Consider the following 20,537-nt stretch of genomic DNA (forward strand, 5'->3'; position numbering starts at 1 on the left):
ACGTTGCTGGCCTCTCCTGTTCTGTCAGCTGTCATAAGCTTCTCAATTAGGAAAGGAAAAAAAAATAGTATGAAATAGGTAACCATGGTTACCTGTGATGTGGATTTTTAAGAAGGGCTCAGAAACCTACTGGCAAGCAGAGTTTGGAAGTTCAAAGCTTTAATTTATTCAAGAACTCGCTTGAATCAGAGTATCAAAAGCATTTGGAATAAATTCAGACTATTTTCTTTTGTAAAACAACATTGCGATCCTAAGCAGAAGCCCTCATAGAGAGTAGCCTGACTGCTTGCTGCGCTCGTGTGAGAAGAAAACAGTTTCAGGAGAGGATAAACATGCCCTCGTCCCAGTTTTCTCCTGCAGAGCCTGGTGACCCTTGCAGTGGAGTAGCTTGTGAAGATGATGGCTTCCTAGAGAAGCAGCCCTTCCGTTCCGCTGGGTTCCTGTTTACCCAGAAAGAATGCCTTCAGAAGTGGTCGTGCAGAGCGCTGAAGCAGTGTGTGCTTCAGAGGCATCTCTCATGTCAAGAAACCCACCTGAGAAATTCAGCCCCAGCCATGATGTCTGCTGAGGAAAAAAAGGCACTGGGGCTTCATTTAATGAGAATACTGTGCAATGCCAAAAGGTTTCAAATGGACAAAAAGTGCCCCATGAAACATGCAGCTTGAGATTAAGCAAAATATTCCCCTGTTAAGTATTTCACTGGGATCGCATGCGTATTTGCTTTTTGCAAATCCAGGGACTACCGTGCGCTGCTGTTAAAGGATTTTCATCTGAGCACACGAGGTACCAGCAACTACAGCATTCCCTGTGTGCTCAACAGAAGGGAAAATAAGTAGTTCAGCTACTCAAAAACATGGTCTCATCTGAGCAGGCAGGGTACACGGTGTGCAGAGAAGACCTGTTCTGCACAGATTTTATTACCATAGCACACAGCTTAAGGTGAGTGCTGGAAAGCCTTGCATCCAAATGATGCTGTCATTCAGTCAGTGCGCTTCCATTGGAAAACTGTTTGGGAAAAAAAAGTGGCCTTGTAACTAAGGGATGGTAGGACTGGGGATTCCCAAGACTTAAACACAGTCCTAGGCTCTGCCTCATTGAGTTTTTCTATCTTCCTCCTTGAACACAGCTCTGTTTGTTAAATGTTTGTTTAATTTACTGTATGATAACGTATATTAATATGAATGGGATTTTTTTATTCTTATTATTCCAAGCTCATCTTGCAGGAGCAACCTGTTTCACCAGTTGGGGACAAATAAGGGTGCATACTAGGGATGCGGAAAGCTGAGAGTGTCGCAGTGCAGCGAGATGCAGGGCACAGCTGTGAGATGCCCCAGTCCCCACTGTGCTGCTGGAACTGCTGGCAAGTTTCCGATGTGTTTGTGCTGTGGCTGTGTTCCTTCTGAAACTGAGGGAAGGCTGGCCTCGTATTGGTTAATCGGGAGGCTCCTTATTAATAGGCTGCACACTTCATTGATTTTTAATTAATTTCTGAAGAGACACAAAGGATAAGTGCTGCAGCCCACAGACATCCCTGTACTTATTGCAGTCCACATCTCTATTGATTGCCTGCCTAAGGAGCAGAAGTAATCCATTTTAAATACACTTTCTTGGAGAGAGTGAATGCACTGCACAATGTACTTTCCTGCTGGTAATTGTGTTGGCAAGAGGTCAGTGGTTGGGTGGGGAAAGGCAGCGTGTTGTTTAGTATGCTGCTAGCCATCCAAACTCAGGCTGCTCTGCAGACTTGCAGTTTCAAGGAGCATCCCTTCTGGGTCGCTCAAAAGTACCCAGTCTTATGGAAGCAGTTAGCACCACTGTGCTGTTTGAAGTGCATGGGGAGCTCCTGAATGGGATTTGCTCAGAAGCATAGAGTGGCTTAGTTAGGAGGAGACCTGGAGTGACTTAGACATGCTTGCAAAGTGGGTCATGCAGAAATCTAATGAGGTGTAACAGGTCCAAGTGCAAGGCATTGCACTTGAGTTGAGGCAATCCAAGCTATGAACGCAGACTGGGACAAGAACTCATTGAGAGCAGCCCCGCAGATAAGGACGTGGGGGTCCTGATGGACAAAAAGCTGGACATGAGCAGCAGTGTGCATTTGTAGGCTAACAATATTCTGGGCTGCATCAACAGAGGGGTGGCAGCAGGGCGAAGGGGATGATTGCTTCCCTCCACTTTGCCCTTGTGAGCCCCATCTGGTGTAGTGTGTCCAAGCCTGGGGTACCCCAGCTCAAGAGGGATGTGGAGCTGTTGGGGTGGGTTCAGAGGAGGGCCATGAAGATGATCAGAGGGCTGGAGCACCTGTCCTGGAAAGAAAGGTTGAGGGAGTTGGGCTCTATTAGCCTGGAGAAGAAAAGGCTCTAGGGAGAACTTGCTGTGGCTTTCAAGTATTTGAAGAGAGCTTTCGCACAGGAAGGGATCTGACTGCTTAGACTGCCTGATAGTGACAGGACAAGGGGGGGTGGCTTTAAACTAAAACAGGAGAGATTTTGTTTAAATATTAGGAAAAAATTTGTTTTACTCAGAGAGTGCTGAGGCTCTGGAATGAGTTTCCCAGAGAGGCTGTGGGTGCTCCATCCCTGGTGGAGTTCAAGACTAGGCTGGATGGGGCCACAGGAGCCTGGTGTGGTGGTTGGCAACTCTGCCTGTGGCAGGGGGGGCTGGAACTAGACAATCTTCTAGGTCCCCTACAACCTAAGCCATTCTGTGATGCTAAATACTACTTGGCTTATAGGGTGATGGGAAGTTGTGTTAGCGTTATCAGACACAGCAAGCATTGAATTGTGGGTTACAGAGCCCCAGCCCCCTTGGTACAGCTGGGGAAGGGTATCCCTGCAGTAGCAAAGAAACCCAGTTCCATTTGTTTTGGATTTTTTTCTGTTCTCGCATGGGCGATACACACAAAGGACAGGCTCTTGAAAACACCTGACTGGTTTGTGTGGTCTCCTTCATAAGCCCTTGTGAGGAGCAGATATGCAGAGCTAGCAGAGAGGCGTCAGATGCTAAGTACTTTATCAAAGCATTGGGGTGACCCTTTACTCTCGAGTGCCTGACTTTATTAAGTTTTTCCTATTACAGCTTTTGGTCCTGGGCAGTAATTGGACGGTTAGAAACTCCCTCGGTGTGTCTGTGGAGCAAAGTATATTTGTGCATCTCGTCTTTGTTGGCCTCCTGAGGGTGTGGAGATGCTACAGAGCTGTATCTGGGTTACTGTGTCCTTTTTGGTGGTACACTTATGTTAAGCATACCTACAGGCTACAGTTCTTCTCACCCGTTTGGGCTGCAGTGCAGTAAGGTGAGCCATGGTGATTTTCTTCGAAGGTTGTAGAATGTTCCTGTCCTCTTGCTTTGGGAATGATAAGGAGGCACTGCAGGAGACTGCTGTGACTTGTGTCCTCACAGCCAAGGAGGCTGGGACACCTTTGTTTCCCCCAGCAAAACAAGCAGTTTTGCTGGGGGAAGGCACTGACGATGGCCTAAGAGAGCAGCTAGCACCCAGCTGTCTTAAGGAAGCCCTGTGTGAGTGTGTCAGTGGCAAAGGGGCAGTTGGATGCAAACCCACGACTCCTTTTCTCAGGAATTGCAAGTATAGGAATGAACTGTTTTCTCCCCTGCTAAAAAGCCCATGTGGCAGCTGCACATGCGTGTGCTGGTAGGTGGGACCAGAACTTGGAGATGCACACAATATGGGCAGTATTGAAAGGCCTGCTTTGCTTCTCATTACTTAAGCTGTTTAGTACTTGTGTAACATCCTTCATCAGAGGAACGTGAAGTGCTTTGCAGACCTGTTGTTCAGCACCTGCTCTTCTAGATATCTGTGTAATCTGGGGCATTGGTAACCCATTTATCTTGTGGTTTGGAGGAGTGAGAATGCACTCCATAGATTTTAACTTAGGGTTGCAGGGGGGTCTGAGCCCAGCGCAGTGGCTGCGCACCTCAGTCCCATGTTAAAACGTTGCAAGCTTGTAAGCTTAATTCTCATATTTTTGTTCACTCTCTTTATTAATCTTGTCTTTGGATTGGCCTGCATTAGTCCTGTTATACTTGCCTAAATTTTAGCCGTGGTAAATTTTAACATGGTCTCTTTCCCATCCATTTTGCTTCCTGACTTGATTGTGATCAGTTATGCTGTAGCATCTCTTTTAGTTTGTGTCTTGGGCTATAGCTCAGCAATGCAGTAAATGCAGCTCTAGGACTCCTAATTCTGGATCAGGTATAATGCAGCAGGTGCGTGATGCAGAGCAGGGGCCCGGAGGAAAATTTCTTCCCCAAAAAAGTTTTTTCTTTTAATGGTTAATAGTCTGTGATACTGAGATGTTTATTTTGTCGCATATTTACATGATCCTCCTGTGGTTGCAGTGAAGCCAGGTCGTTTCAACCTTGTGCCTCTGCTGAGTCAACCAAGGTGTGATTGCGCTTGCACATGTGAGGAGAAAGAATAGAGAGGTAGGACTAACAGAACATCACTACAAGCTGTTTTTGAGGTGGAACTAGCCTGAGCTGGGTGCCAAGGGGTTGTATTTATATTGGCTGCCTTTCTATCGGGTAATAATCCAGCTGCACCGGCATCTTCTTTCCAAAGTACATAGAGTCTGTGATTGCTTTCCTGTGGTATGAACTTTGTAGTCTAGAACCCATTTAGCAAAGCCGCTATAGGACTGAGAAAAGGAGCTGGCCAGGTGGACAGGTCCAAAGCAACTGGTTGAAAATCCAGCTAGTTATGTTGGCTCTGTGTCCTCAGGCTGCGTCTAAAGACAGCCAACTTGAGGTAAAAGCACCATGAGCCCAATGTATGGCCTGTTGCACACAAATAGAACGTTTCTTCAAACTAAAGTAAATTACAGATAAAATAATATTGGGAGAGAGAGCTTATTCAAGGGATTAGGAGAGGGGGAAAAATTATCTTGCATCACACAAGCTTCTTTTGTGTGCCCTGTACAAATCCAGAACAATTGAACTCCCAAGTACTCGGTGTTACACAGCACAGCCTGGGGTGCAGAGATGAACCTCCCATGCCAGCTTTATCTGAGTTGGCTGAACTCAGACATTATCAGAACTCCTTGACAGCTGGCGTGGTGGAGAAGCACATTGCACAAGGTGCCAGTCCCCAGCCCAGTCTGTCAGCTTTCGACTGAAGCTGTTAGCATCCTTCCTTTTCCCTGCACTGTGAGGATGGCCTTCAGCCCCAGCTTTGCAACTGTACGTACAGAACGAATCACACCTCTGCAGCTGAGTCAGTGTATTTCAGAGCGGTGTCAGTTTTTCCCTCCCACAGCTATCTCTGGAGTAACAGCTACTTAGATGATTCTGGTTGCTCATGACAACAAAGGGCACCGCGTTTTCCTTGAAAGTGTATTTAGCCCTGGGTAAAATTATACTTTTTTCATGGGGTGAGCAGGGGAAAGATGATCATTTCAAGCTTTCTGTGGAACTCCTGATATTGAGCTAGCCTCAAGTTATTAGGATGAAAAGAGGGCAGTCTCCAAGGTTGGAGATTAATGTCTGTGAGATTCAAGCTGGGCTTGAAATGTTCTTCGCATACCTGTTTGATGAACCTGCCGTGCGTGCTGGCTTTGGTGGGTGGAAGTCATTACTGAAGAAAGATGTTTTTTTCCTAATTCCTTTATGCTGCTGAAGTTGGTTTAATATCAAAATTCCCTCTATTTAGAGGGAAAACAGCATTTGCTGTAGAAATAACAGAAAGTCCCACTGCAGAAGTACTTACAGTACATCAGGCCACTAGTATTGCTGCAGTTCTTAGGGCAGGTCAAGCTCTTCATACTTACTCCTTTTAATCTGAGTTGTCTTGCAGCGTTAAGCCTTGCATCTTGCAAAAGATTTATGCATATGCTTAAACCTCAGTTAGTAATTCAGCACTCTTCAGTTCTTTGCTGGTAATTATCCCAAAGGGATTATGCATTCAGTGAAAATACATACCTGTTTAAATTCCCTCCTGAGTAATGAATAACCTTTTTCCTGAAACGAGGTACAGGAGCCTAATGGGAAAAGCTCTCGGACAAGGCCCAGTGGGTTTGGAGAGCCGGACGTTCCCTGAGCAGCAGTTGCAGCCTGTGAAAGGAATCCAGAAGCATCCTCAGCTGGGGCGTGGGATTAAGGAAAGTCTGGAGAAGTGCAGGAAAGCAAAAAATAGCACCTGAAGTAGTCAGTGCTTGCAATGCTCAGTCTTGTGAGCTATACAAATAGACGGTGTGCTCAAAAACTGCCTCAGGAACAGGGAGACAAACGGCAGCTGCAGAAAGTAATGCTAGCAATAAAGTAAGAAAACAGCAAATTGTGACCACATCTTAAAGGCAAGACATCCCAGAGAACAAAGCCATTACTTCCCAGAAAAGCTTCAGTTTGCAGTTTGCCTTTAAAAAAAATTTTTTTAAAAATTTAAAAAGAAAAAATAAATAGATATATATATATATATAAATAATCCTTTCATTCTTCTAGTTCCAGTGCTGCTGCGGTGATCATCTTGTGCAGATGCCTGCAGCCCTGGAAGTCCTCACACTTTATGAAGCAAAGTGATACATTCTGCTGCAGTGCAGCACTTGGTTGGGGGAGAAAGCTGTCCCATCGTACTGTCTTCTGGCTTCCCTTGCCTTTTTTGATGCACAGTCTATTTTTCACTGTCCCACCTCAGTTTGTTGCCATCATGCAGTACCTCATTTTCTGGTCTGTCATTTTTCTGGTGAGAATCACAGAATGGCCTGGGTTGAAAAGGACCACGATGATCATCTGGTTTCAACCCCCTGCTATGTGCAGGGTTTCCAGTCAGCAGACCAGGCTGCCCAGAGCCACATCCAGCCTGGCCTTGAATGCCTGCAGGGATGGGGCATCCACAGCCTCCCTGGGCAACAGAAGAAGAGCATGACCATCCCAGGTCTGTCTGTCCACACTGCCAGAGGCTTCACAAACATCATAGCAGCCTTTCTTCTTCCACAGCTGTTACTAACTCACTGTCTATTCTGCATAGTAATTTCTGTTCCATGTTATCCCTAGCCAAGTTGGAAAGTAACTCACTGGGCAGAGAGCAGGGTTAACTTCAGCTGGTTTCACCAAAGGTTTATTTCCAGTGGTTTTTACATAAAGAAATTATGGAGGCTGCAAAGTGACAGGAAGGAAATTCTTGCTGGAGTTGAGCTCTTAGTGGGTGTTTACATATTTCCTGTCTGCCTCCCTGCCTTTACTTCACATCTGATTTTCTACCCATCAGCACTGTTCTTAGTTAACCTGGTGCTGTGTGGAGCACATGGGCAGTGCCAGAGCAGGTCAGTAACAGTACAGGAAAAGACAAAAGACCTTTAACATAAATTGAAGTCTTGGCAAGGGTGTTTGTGTGTGTTTGTGAAAGGAGAATTTACACTCTCACAGCTGCATGGTTAGGTGAAGAGCAGTCTGGGCTGTGGGTGTTTGTGATGCCACGTATTACTATGTGAGGATTTGTACAGGACCAGTTTGTCATTGTGCGTGACTCTGGCTGAGGATAAGGGGCGTAGCTGAGGAAGATAAAAATGCTATTCCTTGTTCAGACTGCAATTTTAAAGGGACTTTCTCCACTTATCAGCATTACAGCTGTTTGCTGTGGCTGTTTGACTTCTTAATAGCACTAGGTGCTGGTTCTGAGGGTGACTGTATGTGAAGGGATCCTAGAGGTAATTGCATTTCTAACGAGGTTCTGTGTGAGGTAACCTTTTTCCTGACCATGATGAAGAAGTGTTGGTGCCGAGCTTGTGGCTCATCCTTGCAGTTGCGTGAGGTGAATCAGGGCTCAGAGGTGATGGGATGACTGATCCTTAATGACTTGCAGCTGAGTTTCCTCCTCTTGGTGACTTCAGCATAAAGTCCCACTCTACTGCCGGTATTCCAATTAGGTATACGCAGGTCTGACATTTATTGCTGTCTGGACATTTGAAATGTTAAGATTTATGTGAGATCTGCATAGCTTTAACTTGGACATATGAAGTCCCGAACAGAGCTTTGTCTCCCTAGCCTTGCAGATCAGGCTGTAAAGTGTTAGCTGTACGAACAGATCCCTTTCCATTGGTCAGGGTCTAAGGTTAATTGTAACTCTTGTAAAACATCTTCTTGGCATTTGATCCGGGGCTTGTTGGGTGACGAAGATACCACCTGTGTAATGCTGAGGGTATTTTGTCATTAGTGTGTCTCTGCATCATATAAAAGGATTGGATTTATGGAGAACGCTTTTCCTGCCAGCTTTGAAAATGCCTTCACATGATGCTTCTTGGCATAGTGTATGTTTTGACACTATTTCTGCAGTGAACAGCGTAGGCTTCCTGTTTTTAGATTGTTTCCATCCTGCTTGTGTAATCTCACTTACTGAAAACAAATATAGATACACCTTTTCTCTCTTACTTACACCATCCACCTTCAGAACTTGTTGATAGGATATCAGGAAAATCAAACATGCTCACAGGGAGTATTCCTAAGAGCATTTACATTTCTGCAGGTCATGGACCTGCATTGGATTTTGTAGCTGTCAACCCTCCGCAGCTTGTTTTTAGTTCTGCCGATAATACAGGTGGGAAAAAGCCCCGAGAAGCTTGTTTGACAGAGGTGAGGTAAACTGAAGGGATGATGATACAGAGATTCTATTCCGAATAGAAAAAAGAAAGCCAACTGAGGTGTTGGGTATGAATATAATTCAGGTTTCCGGTGAGAAATCTTTCTACTTGATAACACAGCTTGAGATTAGATGAATAAAATGTAATTTTTTGAAGAAAATATTGAATGATGGTGTAAGATTGAGATGGATGAGTAGAATAAGCGATGAAATGTCCTTAAGTGTCATTCTCTGTGTTTGGAAATTAAATATGTAAGGAAGGTCAAGTCAGACTATGAAGGCATGGCGGAGAGCTGACAGCACCTTGGATGCTCTTTCTGATAATTGCTGTCACAGATGTGATTTTACAGAGCTGCTTTTGTGGCCGTTGTTCCTCTGTTATGCGGCCATTGCTTTAGGACTGTGTGGCCTCCTTCTGGTTGGACGTCCCCAGTTGGTCATCATTTTGCTAAGCATGGTGCCTCTGGTTTCACGGTGTGTTTGTTGTTGTGTGATGCGCACAGTTGGTTGTCCTCTGAGATTTGTTTGTTCTTTTCTGACAGGTTTTAATTTGATGTCAAAAATCATTATGTTTTCAAATACTCCAAGTTCAAACATTCACCAGCCCGAAACATTGGCTTGTGATAGGCAGGACGGTGTGCTTGCTGCAGCTAGCAGTGCTTTTAAAAACCTTCGTGTTGACTGCAGCAAAGCCCACCATGTTAAAAGTGAAATAGTGTTTGTGCTAAATGCTCTCCCACACATTTTCAAATCTTTTAGTAGTGTTGGCACTGAAATCATTTGCCTAAATGCCAGAGCAGTTCAGAACTCCACTTGATGCTTTTTGTAAAGACATCAATCAAGCGCTGCATTCTGGCCCAGTCACCATGAGCAGAGGCTCTCTCAAATGCATTGTCTTCCTGTTGTCTATAGGGTAGGCACTTGTGGGCTCCTTACTCAGATAGGGAATAAAATCTAGCCAGTAAGGCTGAGTAATCTGGTTGTTTTAATGACTGCCTGTGGCTCACTGAATTATCGTCTGTATTATGGGCTAATACGATCTCTTTTGTATTTAATGATGACTTTTTTTTTAATTACCATATATATTATAGAGAGCTAATATATTAAGAGATACCGTAAGGGTAATTATCAAGTGTATAATTTCATCTGTAGGTTCTTATAATAATGATTAATGTCATAAATGGCTTTTAATAAAATTACAGGCTTGTAGCCCTGCTTGACTATCCTTTACATGTCATAGAATTAGTAAAACAAAGCTGTGGTGTTCTTCTCAGTGTCAGAAAACATCATGTAAACTTCTCTACAGATGGTCAATGTCTCTCATCACAGTTAAGAAAAAAAAAAGCTTAGGGCTAGGTAGTCTGATTATATATTACCTGTTTTTAAAGGAAACTGGATGGGCTTGGTAACAAAAGTACTTGTAAATGAACTTAGGTGTTCATTTAAAAAAGCAAAAACAAACTCAGATGCAAAAAATAAAAAATAAAAAAAAAATACAGCTATTGACCTAGTGACTTAGTGTAACTGCGCATGCAAAGTGAGAAGGGAGTGAAAAGGCAAGTGGATTGCAGCCCGTGGAATAAGGAATTGTTTTCCTTCTAATCCACTGAGGGTACTGAGACCTTGTGTCTAGTTTCAAGTACTTGGAGATGGATAAGAACCCTCATCTTGAATTGAGGGTTGTTGCCTGGAACTTAGGAGATTTGGGATTGTTTTCCCGTCTGGCCGGATTTCTCTCAGGCTTTGACTAAGTTGCTTAATCCTTCTGGTCTTTAGATTTCCTGTCTGAAAAACAGAGGCTGTAATACTTACTTTGTCTCACCTTTCCAGATTTTAAACTTTCTGCAGCAAGGTATTGATGCTTGGGTTTGGGGTTTTTTAATTATTATTTCTTCCTTTGTCGAGTACCATTAAATGGTTCAAATTGGAAAGAACCTTAAGGTTCTCACTCCTGCTCAGAGCAAGGGCGACGCTCAACTTCTGCCCTGGAGACCTTTCTTCTTACTGCAAATATTATTAAGGTAACCAGATCTTACCAGTTCTAAAAATCAAACCGAGCATGTAAGACTCATTACAGTTATTCTGCTGTTCTTCGTACCTTAGGGAATGATGTACCTGGAAGAGAGAAGACTTGTGCACCGGGACTTGGCAGCCCGCAATGTCTTGGTGAAATCACCAAACCATGTGAAGATCACTGACTTTGGCCTGGCCAGACTTCTGGAAGGGGATGAGAAGGAGTATAATGCTGACGGAGGGAAGGTGAGTATTTAAATGTCTGGAAGTAAGTGCATCGCACTACAGATGTCCTGAAGTTACTTGTCAGGACAGCACATCTTTATGGGGCAGTGTCTTTGTAAGAACTCTGTTGGTGCTGTAGCAAGGCCCAGTCTATTGGCAGTGAGCTGCACGTGTGAAAACTGCTCATTTTTTCTTAGTGAGCTTTTCCAGGTCCAGAAATAAAATTGCCAGAACGGTTTTCACACTCAGTGTTAGCTTTTGCTCATAAGCCCCATTTTTTGTCCTGTTTTGAAGAATTCTGAGCTCAATTCAATGAGGAAAAAATAATCAGGACAAGCATAGACCATGCTTTTATTTGTAGTATATATGAGAGTTGACGTGCTCAACAGAGAGCTACCCTTCTTTGACCACGGAAGAGCCTGGATGTGCTGTTTCTCACATCCAGTTCCCCAGTGGCACACTGAGTGCCAGGCCACTAAATAGCTTGCTTCAGGATAGCATTGAAACCAGACACTTCTCTTTATTACTTTTCAGCACACAGCAGAACTTCCATACGGTGCCTCACCCCATTTTTAATGCTTTCAGATTAATGCATTATAAAATTTAGAAGGCTGAAAGTGCACACTGCTGCCGGCTGCTCACTCAACATTTTGAAATTCCACATTTCAACCTGTCACGAAATCCCAAGGGCTTCTGCCTCTCCTGTCATTCCTTTTCCCAAGCGTTCCGTTTGCTTTCTGTCTGCTCTCTGTGTTTCTCTATGCTCACTTACACCCCTGTCTGTGGAAAACAGCTGTTGCCAATGTGTTTTTCTCTCCTGGATGGACTTCTGTCTTATTTGTGTGGCTGCTGCCCTTGGCAGCTGTTGCATGGATGACATCAGTGTTTCAGTCAATCAGGTGAAGAGTTTGAAAGGAATCACCAGTGCTTTCCCATTTCACTCAGTAAAGAGCCCTGTTGGTAGGGAAGGTGGAATTTTAGCATTCTTCCCTGATACCTTCCGTACTCTCATCCCGTCCTCAGTAATCCTCTGCCTCCTCCGTCTCTTGCCTCCATCAGTCAGTCAGTAACAGAAAAGGAACCAGTCCTTGCAAACCAGCTGTTTTCCTGCAGTTACGAGGTCATGTCTTGGATTTGCAAGGCCAGTCGTGTGCTGGGAGTCCTGGAGCCATATTTACACACTGCATGGTGCTCCTCAGTTTCAGAGAAATGTCCTGTTAATTCTGGAAAGCGTTTGACATTTAACGTTGTGTTATTAGCATGACAAGAGATTCTGTTCAGTTTCCAGCCTCAGAGACTTTCAGGGCCAAACTGCATAAAGCCATTGATCTGATGGCAGGCCCTGCTCTGAGCCTGGGATTGAGCTAGGGGCCTCCTTAGGACCCTTCTGGGTTGAGTTATTCCCTGTTAACAGTGTAACTTTGCTCCTTAAGTAGTTCCAGGTTGAAACAAGGCTATCATGTTTAATGGCATTGAAAGCAGTACGCTTCTGCAGGAGGAGGAGGATGAACTGTCTTTGCAAGTATGAAGCCAGCCATTAGCAGAGTGCTATTTTTGCCATAACTGTATAGGTTATGTTCATTAGTCAACTTCCTGGAAGGTATTTTCATAAGAGTTTGAACGAAGACACATCCTCTGCTTTTACACCCACCATCTGTTTGGATTTTGTGTGCAGCTCCATCTCTGCTCAGTTTATTCCACTATATTTTCCATAGTTCAAAATCAGAGGGGACCCATACAAAGTCCCTGCCAGGTAAGATTCACTTAAGTGAATTAGAAATTAATGGACTTTCAACTCTGTGCTTCCAAAGCCCTGCTCAGGAGCAGAGAGCACAAGGGTTTTCATTGTAGCACCATCTCCAGAGACAGAACCCTAATTCCAAGCTGAGGTTTATGTTTGCCTGTTCTCTCTCCTATCAGGGAAGAGAGAAGCACCCCTCAATGATGATTCACAGCCCGAGGCTATCTTGGGACTTTAGACTTGCTTTCTGGAGCAGTGGTTCTCACTGCAGTAATGATACAGACAACTGGGAGGGCTGAGTTCTTAATGAATATCACAAGTTAGAAATTAAGCACAGTAAATCCTCCCTGTTGCCTGTTTACACTGATTATCATTATTATACGGACTATGAAGCATTACGGACATGGCATTATTAACTAGTCTCATCAGAGAGCAGTCAAGGATTTCTTCCTTCTGCTTTCTCTATCACACTTCAGATTTAGGGGGGATCACATGGAATTTTTGCACCGGTCCCAACTTCGCTCAGGCATGATGAAAAGAGTTGTTCCATTCTGCCCAAATCAGTGGAATTTGGCTGGTGTGGCAAGTTCTGCTGGTTCTACTGGTTTGTGTTTCTCAGTGAGTCCAAGTCCCATTCTAGAGGGCAGGAACTACTATTTCCTGCAGTGTTTGATAGCGATGCTTTTTTTCCAGTCTTGCTGTAGAGAAGGGAAATGGGGAGGAAGCTGCTGTCTACATACAGGATCCAGCTTATTGTTTTAATATTGTATTTCTAAGGTCATATTTCTTTTGTCTTTCCCTAGATGCCAATTAAGTGGATGGCTCTGGAGTGTATACACTACAGGAAATTTACCCATCAGAGCGATGTCTGGAGCTATGGTAAACCTTTACATGATCAGTTTACAAATGTGTCTCTTGTAACACATTAAGCCAAGTTGTGTCACTGTGATACCCATGTCCTCTTCTCTTTGAGAGGTTAATTACAGTGGCTTTTGCTCTTTTTTTTTTTTTTTTTTTTTTTTAATAATGTGTAACTCTAAACAGCAGTTGTGACTTGTCTCCAGCTTCTCTGCTCCACTCACTAAGATAGATTATCGTGATGTCCCTGCTGGGATGACTGCCATAAGGTCTGGTCTGGTAGAAGTTGGGCTGATTATTATGACAGAAGAAGGTTTCTCTCAGCTTAGCCACAGACTCATAAAAATACAGCTGCAGGTCATCATTTCCAGCAGTCCTTTGAAATTCTTAACTATAAAAGCCATGAATGTCAAAAAATATTTTTTGGCTTATGGGAATTTCTGTATCTAGAGTCTGATAAAAGGGAATTTGTCATAATACAGAGCAAATACAGCAAGAGATAGAAGAGAAAGAGGCAGTCTCTCCGAGCTAAGTAAAACAAGCGTGGGTTTAATTTCACAGGTAACCGTGGAATTGGTTAGACAGGTCAGATCACGTGGGATCACGCTAAAAACATCACGTTTGAGAAATGAGATGTTTGCTGAGTGTTATGAATGCTGTTACCAAGATGAGCCACTATGTCACACGTGCTGAGCCGTCTGCCTGTTCGTGTTGTGCAGCTAATTACTAATAAAACCATCTGCACCTTTGTGGGTGGAATGTATCTGGGGCTGCAGACTCCTGTTTGCATTTTCTGTTGCCACATCATTTTGAAATAACAAGGTGTACAGCTGTATTCATTACTCACTTCTACCTGTGGGTAGCAGCAAAAGACGCCGTTTGCTATGTCTGGGTAGCTGCCCGCCTCTATTCAGCTAGGACAAATAAATGAGAATTCAGTTGATTGCAGAAAGGTGCTTTTTCTAGAGAAGTTCTGTACACCTGTATCACTCAGGAAAAAGCATTTCTCCATTTAGAAAGTTCATTTTAAATGCAGGAAGCCATGGTATCTATCATCAGAAAGAACAAAAGCAAAACCAGTTGGCAAGTTATAGTTATTGAATATATATATTGAATATCAGCCAAGAGGCGACTGAAGGTAAACTGAATACATGCCTTTATAGGTAAGGTATTTTTGCCCATTTCTTTTCAGGTTAGTATGACAGCTGTGGAAATATGGTTACAGATCTGGAGGTGTGTTTTAAATGACCTTTGCAGTAGAAATTAGGAAACTAAAACAGCAACAAAAGAAACTGATGTGGGAGCAGCGTTTTCAGTATTGAAGTTTTTGTTTGCTGACAAATTGTTACTTATGATATATGACTTTTATTTCCAGCTCCGATACCAAAACAAATCCTATGGCTATTCAAAGAGAGAGGATCTTGGTTACTTAAGTACAGCACTATTGCAACTCAAATCCATAGGGTGATTTAAGAAAAAATAATAATACAGGTGGCTGTGAATGAGTAAGGAGGCAAAGACAGTGACACAGTGCTATTCAGTGCTGTACTTCTGTGGGAAATTGATGTTCTAAGTTAGGGAACATCTGTGTTTTTCCCCTTAAAATAACAGAGCATCAGCTATTCATTTTCCCTTTTGATTTGATAAAAGTGCAAGACACATTCTTTCATTTTTGCATCCATTTGCCTTCCCACTACCTATCCATCTTAGACCTTTGTCTTGTGCCTCATCTATCATGCTTCTTCTTATGCCAATAAAAACGAGGGAAGGCGCTCTTGTCGATTAACACAAAGTGCTGTTCCTCTGTTTGTTGTAGCTCGTTAAATGACAGACCGGGCACAATTTTACAGGCCCTGGTAATGAAGAAGAGACTCCAATCTAGAACCAGGCCGCATTACTGAGCTGTAGGAAACTGGGAAGCAATCTGAGTACCTCAACCTCAAATATTAAGTCTCTTTTTCTCTGTCTAGGGGTAACTATCTGGGAACTTATGACCTTTGGTGGAAAGCCATATGATGGGATCCCAACTCGAGAGATCCCAGACCTGCTGGAGAAGGGAGAGCGGTTGCCCCAGCCTCCAATCTGCACTATTGATGTTTATATGGTGATGGTGAAATGTAAGTAGTTGGAGCTTTTCCAGTCTCTGCGTTCAGTGTGAGAGGAATCCTGTTTTAGAACATTTGCATGCGTAGTCTCTGACAATGCCTGGTAATAGAGCAGGCAGTTTCAAAACAAAAGCTTCCCGAGATACTGTAAATTCCATTTAAAATACTGTATGTGCATTTTTTTGCAATTGCAAGATACGGATTTAGCCCTGAAGGGGTTGAGTTAGCTTCTTATTACTGTCAGATGGTATCTCATATTCTTTCTGTGAAGTCAAAATTGTATCATTGTTATTGTAAACCCTTGTCATTTCCATGACAATTGATTTTGATGTTAGAAAAGATAGTATTAAACATAATTATGGTACATGGATACTCAGCTAGTGAAGTTTGCAAGGAAAAATGCTGGTTCCAGATACTGAGGAAAGAAAGCAAGAATGTTTTATTGTTAGTAAAAGGATTGGTGATTGCAGTAGTAATAATAAACATTAGAATTAATGTAAGAAATGATACTGAAAGGAGGTTTATCATTCTTAGTCCAGTATAATAATTTATGGATATCTGTAATTGGGCAGAAAAGGAAAACAGCTTGCGCTTGGTTTCTTCCTACCCTTTTTATCTCCAAGATACCAACACTAGTGACTGTATTCTCCAAGGCTGTGCTTCCAATTTAAAAAGAATTAAGGACATCTCTCTGGTGTTTCTGACTTAATTTAAGTGAGATTAACATGTAGCCAGCTCATCTGTCTTCTATGGACCTTTCCCTTTTGCCTTGTACACAAAAACACTGAAAGAAAGAAGGTAACACCAGCAGAGGTAAATACTCCTCTTCTGAGTACAGTTAGACTTGACAGCTGCCAGCAGTTCATGAAGCTCACAGTGCAGACATACTGTGTAATCCAGGGTTTTGCATTTGGAATGTACAGAATTCCATCTTCTCCTTCCCCAGCCATTTGTTAAAGTACTGAGCCCTTTGCTGATTATCTATGGTGGAAAATTTGACCACATCTAGAGTACAAGTTGGTTTGTTTTTTGATGCATGTTGACATTTAAGACAATAAAGATCCATCCTATTGAGAACTACAGCCAGATAGCTGTGGTAGGGATATAGAGAAGGATTTGCTTTTTAACATCAGCTTTGCATTACTGCTACATACTGATATGAGAACAGCTGACATTTGATTGTCTCATGCGCTACCTAGAGAAGAGTTGTTGGTAGTGGTTAATAGATGAGTTCTCCTTTATACTCTGCTCCTACACTGAAGGCAGTTCTGTGAGTCTTAATAAAGAAGCCAGATATTTAAACCAAGCTTGGTGACTTCAGGGAGGATCCTAACTCACTAGTAGTTTTCTATTATTTATGAATAAATATTGCAGAAGCACATGTACAACCATTAGGAGTCTTCTTAAGTTCAGGTAGATTTAGGAAATAGAGGTGAAAGCTGCTTGAACTATCAAGGACCTTTTAACATAAATGCATGCAGGTGGGAATGTCACCTGAACGGTACGAGGGGTTTAGATTGGTCACATGCAAAAATACTCAAGTTGATAGCATTTCTATGAGTGCTGCAAGGCAATTCTCAGTGAGAGGAAGCAATCCTAGCAGTCTGACTGTTCTGGAAAGTCACATCTAGATGTATGGATTTAGTCCTGTAATGCTTGAGTGGAGTTCTTTGTAAGTTGTATTAGCTTTGTTGGTTTTTTTTATTTTTATTTTTTGCTTTGGTCACTTCTTCCATTAAAGGCTATGAAGGAGATAAGGCCTGCTTTGTTCTGCCTCCCTGGCAAATGAGAACAAGCTCTTGGGAAGCTGCTGATAGAATCTTCCATTAGAAAAAGCTGACACTGAGATAAACTAGTTGCCAGTGGTGACTGCCTGTGCTACTTGCTTGTTTTTACAGAAAGCACTGGAAAGGATTGAGAATTGTTCCAAATGAACGTTTCTGGGAGAACGAAGGCCCAAAGAGTTGCCCTTGAACAATTAAAATGGCATCTGATGCCTCATGTGGGGTCTGTGTTAATGATGCAGATACATGAAAGCAAAAATTACTCCTGAAAGGTGGGATGGGAGGTCAGTCATCCTGTTGGGCAGCAATTTGTAACGTAAGCTACTGTGGAACAGTAGTTCTGTTAGAGGAAAAAAAAAATATGCTTAGTGGTAACTTTGTAATAAACCCACTAGGCTGAGGTGAGATCTGGGATTAATTAGAGGTTGGACAGATCCGTAATAAGAAAACAGTCAGAGTTGACAACTAAATGGGTAAGGCAAATCCAGAAATTGGCAGAGCAAAGTGAGAAATCTTTGCAGTGTAGAACATTTGGTCTCCTCTGGCCAGTTAAACGTATTCTCCATTTTAGAGTTCCACCTTTCCCTTCTTCCTGGGCTCCTTATCGTGTTTTTTCTCTAGGCCAAGTACATCATTTCTCTTCTAAGTTGTTCAGTTTTAAAAAATTCCTGCTTTGTCATCAGCCACTTATGTTCTTGTTTTTGCTCTGTCCCCAGGCTGGATGATTGATGCAGACAGTCGGCCTAAATTCAAGGAGCTGGCTGCTGAATTTTCTAGAATGGCTCGAGACCCCCAGAGGTACCTGGTAATTCAGGTGAGCAACTCTGCAATGTGAAGTGGGAAGGAGGGAAGAATTCTGCCTGACTATTAAGGGGATTGCGTTTGAACCTCTTAATTTCAGGGTGCTCTTGAAGTTGAAGCAAATGTAATGACTGACTGATAGTGTGCGCTGTTGACGAACCTAACTCTACTGTTATGCATCAATGGATGTAGTGTGGGGGTAAATCTATCTGGTCATTAGCTTCACGCTAAAGTAAGAATACCTGGCTGAAGGTTATCTGGGATTACAGGCCATCGCTTCCATGCCTCCTAACTGCTTCTGGGACAGACTCACCCTACAGAGTTTCATTCCAGTGTATAGACACGCTAGCCTGCTTGTACTGTCTGATTGCACAGTACGAACACATGCTCAGCTCTTGCAGCTTAAATTGATTTGAAAAGTTAAATGTTGGTCAAGAGGAATTGGGTGCTTCCCACTGCATTAAATTACTTCATTAGACAGGATGTTTCTACATTCTGAATATCTCTTCCCTTCCTTCTCTCCCTTGTTACAACCATATGTAGTTGGATAGTTCATCTTTGGCTTCTTGTCCAGTGATCCTTGAGGCAATACGGGCTGTATGCTTTTTGAACAGTATTGAGGGTAACTCCATGGCACTGGTATCTCTGCCATCTTCACTCCCCCTTGTCCACAGAGGCTAGCAAGAGTGATGAGCTTGCTCTTCAGCTTTTAAACTGGTCTGTGTGCACTGTAGAGCAGCCGTCATTCCCTGCCAAATTCTTCATGCGGTATAGTGATTTTTGAGGAATGAGAGGCCACTCTTTATCCATTCAGTTAAGCTTAGCATTGTTTCTACAGGCTGCTAGGTGTTTAGGGCATGGGCTGCCATTTCTGATGTTTCATGGGATCAGGCATGGCAAAGCAAAGCTGTTATATGCCTCTCTAGCTTGTAGGTATTGTTTTGGTATAAAAAGCAAAGCAAAACAATGACGACAAAAAAACCCAACCATTTCTTATTGTTGCTGTTGTTACCTGGTTTTTTATTGCTTTCAGCTGTGTTGCATTCTGCAGAACTTTTCATATTCATGAGAGGGAAATTTACCCACCCTAGTTCCTAAAAATACAAATGAAAATAAAGCAACACAGCAGTTACCGTGTTATTTTCCCCAACACATGCGCCTAAATAGCTGAGATATTTCACAAAACACATCAGACCTTGGCAGAATTTGGGTCAGAAACTGTGCTTGTATGGGAGAAAGAGAGAAGAAAGAATAAAAGCTCAATCACAGGAATGCCAGAAAAAAAGGTTTTGCTTGATTTATGCAGTTATTCCCTTTCTGTCATCATATTCTCACTAAAATAGTCAAAACAAATGATGTGGATGTGATGTTTTAGACCAAGCAAAGAAGCATGTGTGCTCTGAGCTTCAGCCTGGTTGTCAGGGCAGGAGGAAGGCTGAAGTTACCTGCTGTGAAATTAATCCCTCTCCTCCCTGTTCCCCCCACCCCCCCATCTATGTATTTAGGGAGACGATCGTATGAAGCTCCCCAGCCCAAATGACAGCAAGTTCTTCCAAAACCTTCTTGATGAGGAAGACCTGGAAGATATGATGGATGCTGAAGAGTATCTCGTTCCTCAAGCTTTCAACATCCCTCCTCCCATCTACACTTCCAGGACAAGAATTGATTCCAACAGGGTAAGTGTGAGCTCTGACAGAAATACTGGCTATTATAAAAGCACAGGTGGAGATATAAGTGCTCTAATCAAACACAGGCAAGAGTTGCCTTGGGAATTACAGGCTCCCATTGTAAGGAGACTGACTATAAAAATGTTGTGACTGGGTTCCCTGTTCATTGTACCCCAGTGAATTCTAAATTGATAGCTCAGCCTTGAGCGAACAAAGGCTCGACTTGAGCTGCCTGTCCTGAAAGCACAGCTGAGGCTTGTGAAGTCAAGCAGTGTTGTTTCTCAGTTGCATCCCAGCCCAGTCAGGAAGTACATAGCTCTCATTCTCCATGCCTGCAATCATTTTGTCAGGGTTGGCACTGATGTAACTGAGGGCAGCTGGAATATATAGATAATGCTGCTGTTGTGTCTTAAGCCAGATTTCAGACCCGGCCCTTTTCCCTGTTTATATGTGTGATGCTTCCAGGTTCCTCCTTCGCAGGTGTGTGTTGTGGCTGAATGTGTCACAGGTTTTGGCATGTTTGTAACATCCCTGTTGGCAAGGAGATGCTGTTGGTTTGCAGGTCTAACTTGAGACACAGGGAAGACTCGGGTGGAATTTATCTTGTGTAACTGGAACCATCTTAAATATAGAAATAAGGTCTAAGCTCTTCATCTACACATCAGGTCGGTGAGGACTGCTGCCTGCTTTGGACATGTACAGTGGGCTAAGTCACTTTCTGGAAGCATATCTGTCTATCTACTGACTGCTGAC

General features: G+C 43.1%; 1 protein-coding gene across 10 annotated transcripts in view; it reads left to right on the forward strand.

Annotated features, from left to right (window-relative positions):
- ERBB4 (erb-b2 receptor tyrosine kinase 4) overlaps positions 1-20,537 on the forward strand; it is a 480,224-nt gene that overhangs the window by 442,904 nt on the left and 16,783 nt on the right. For all 10 annotated transcript variants that reach the window (XM_032445687.2, XM_032445688.2, XM_032445689.2 and 7 more), the window contains 5 exons: positions 10,694-10,849; positions 13,373-13,448; positions 15,398-15,544; positions 18,033-18,130; positions 19,623-19,793. In XM_032445687.2, the coding sequence (XP_032301578.1) occupies positions 10,694-10,849; positions 13,373-13,448; positions 15,398-15,544; positions 18,033-18,130; positions 19,623-19,793 (648 nt within the window). The remainder of the gene's footprint in view (positions 1-10,693; positions 10,850-13,372; positions 13,449-15,397; positions 15,545-18,032; positions 18,131-19,622; positions 19,794-20,537) is intronic.

The sequence above is a fragment of the Coturnix japonica genome, chromosome 7, assembly GCF_054131305.1.
Source record: "Coturnix japonica strain WE chromosome 7, WE-NBRP24, whole genome shotgun sequence".
NCBI classification, from domain to species: Eukaryota; Metazoa; Chordata; class Aves; order Galliformes; family Phasianidae; genus Coturnix; species Coturnix japonica.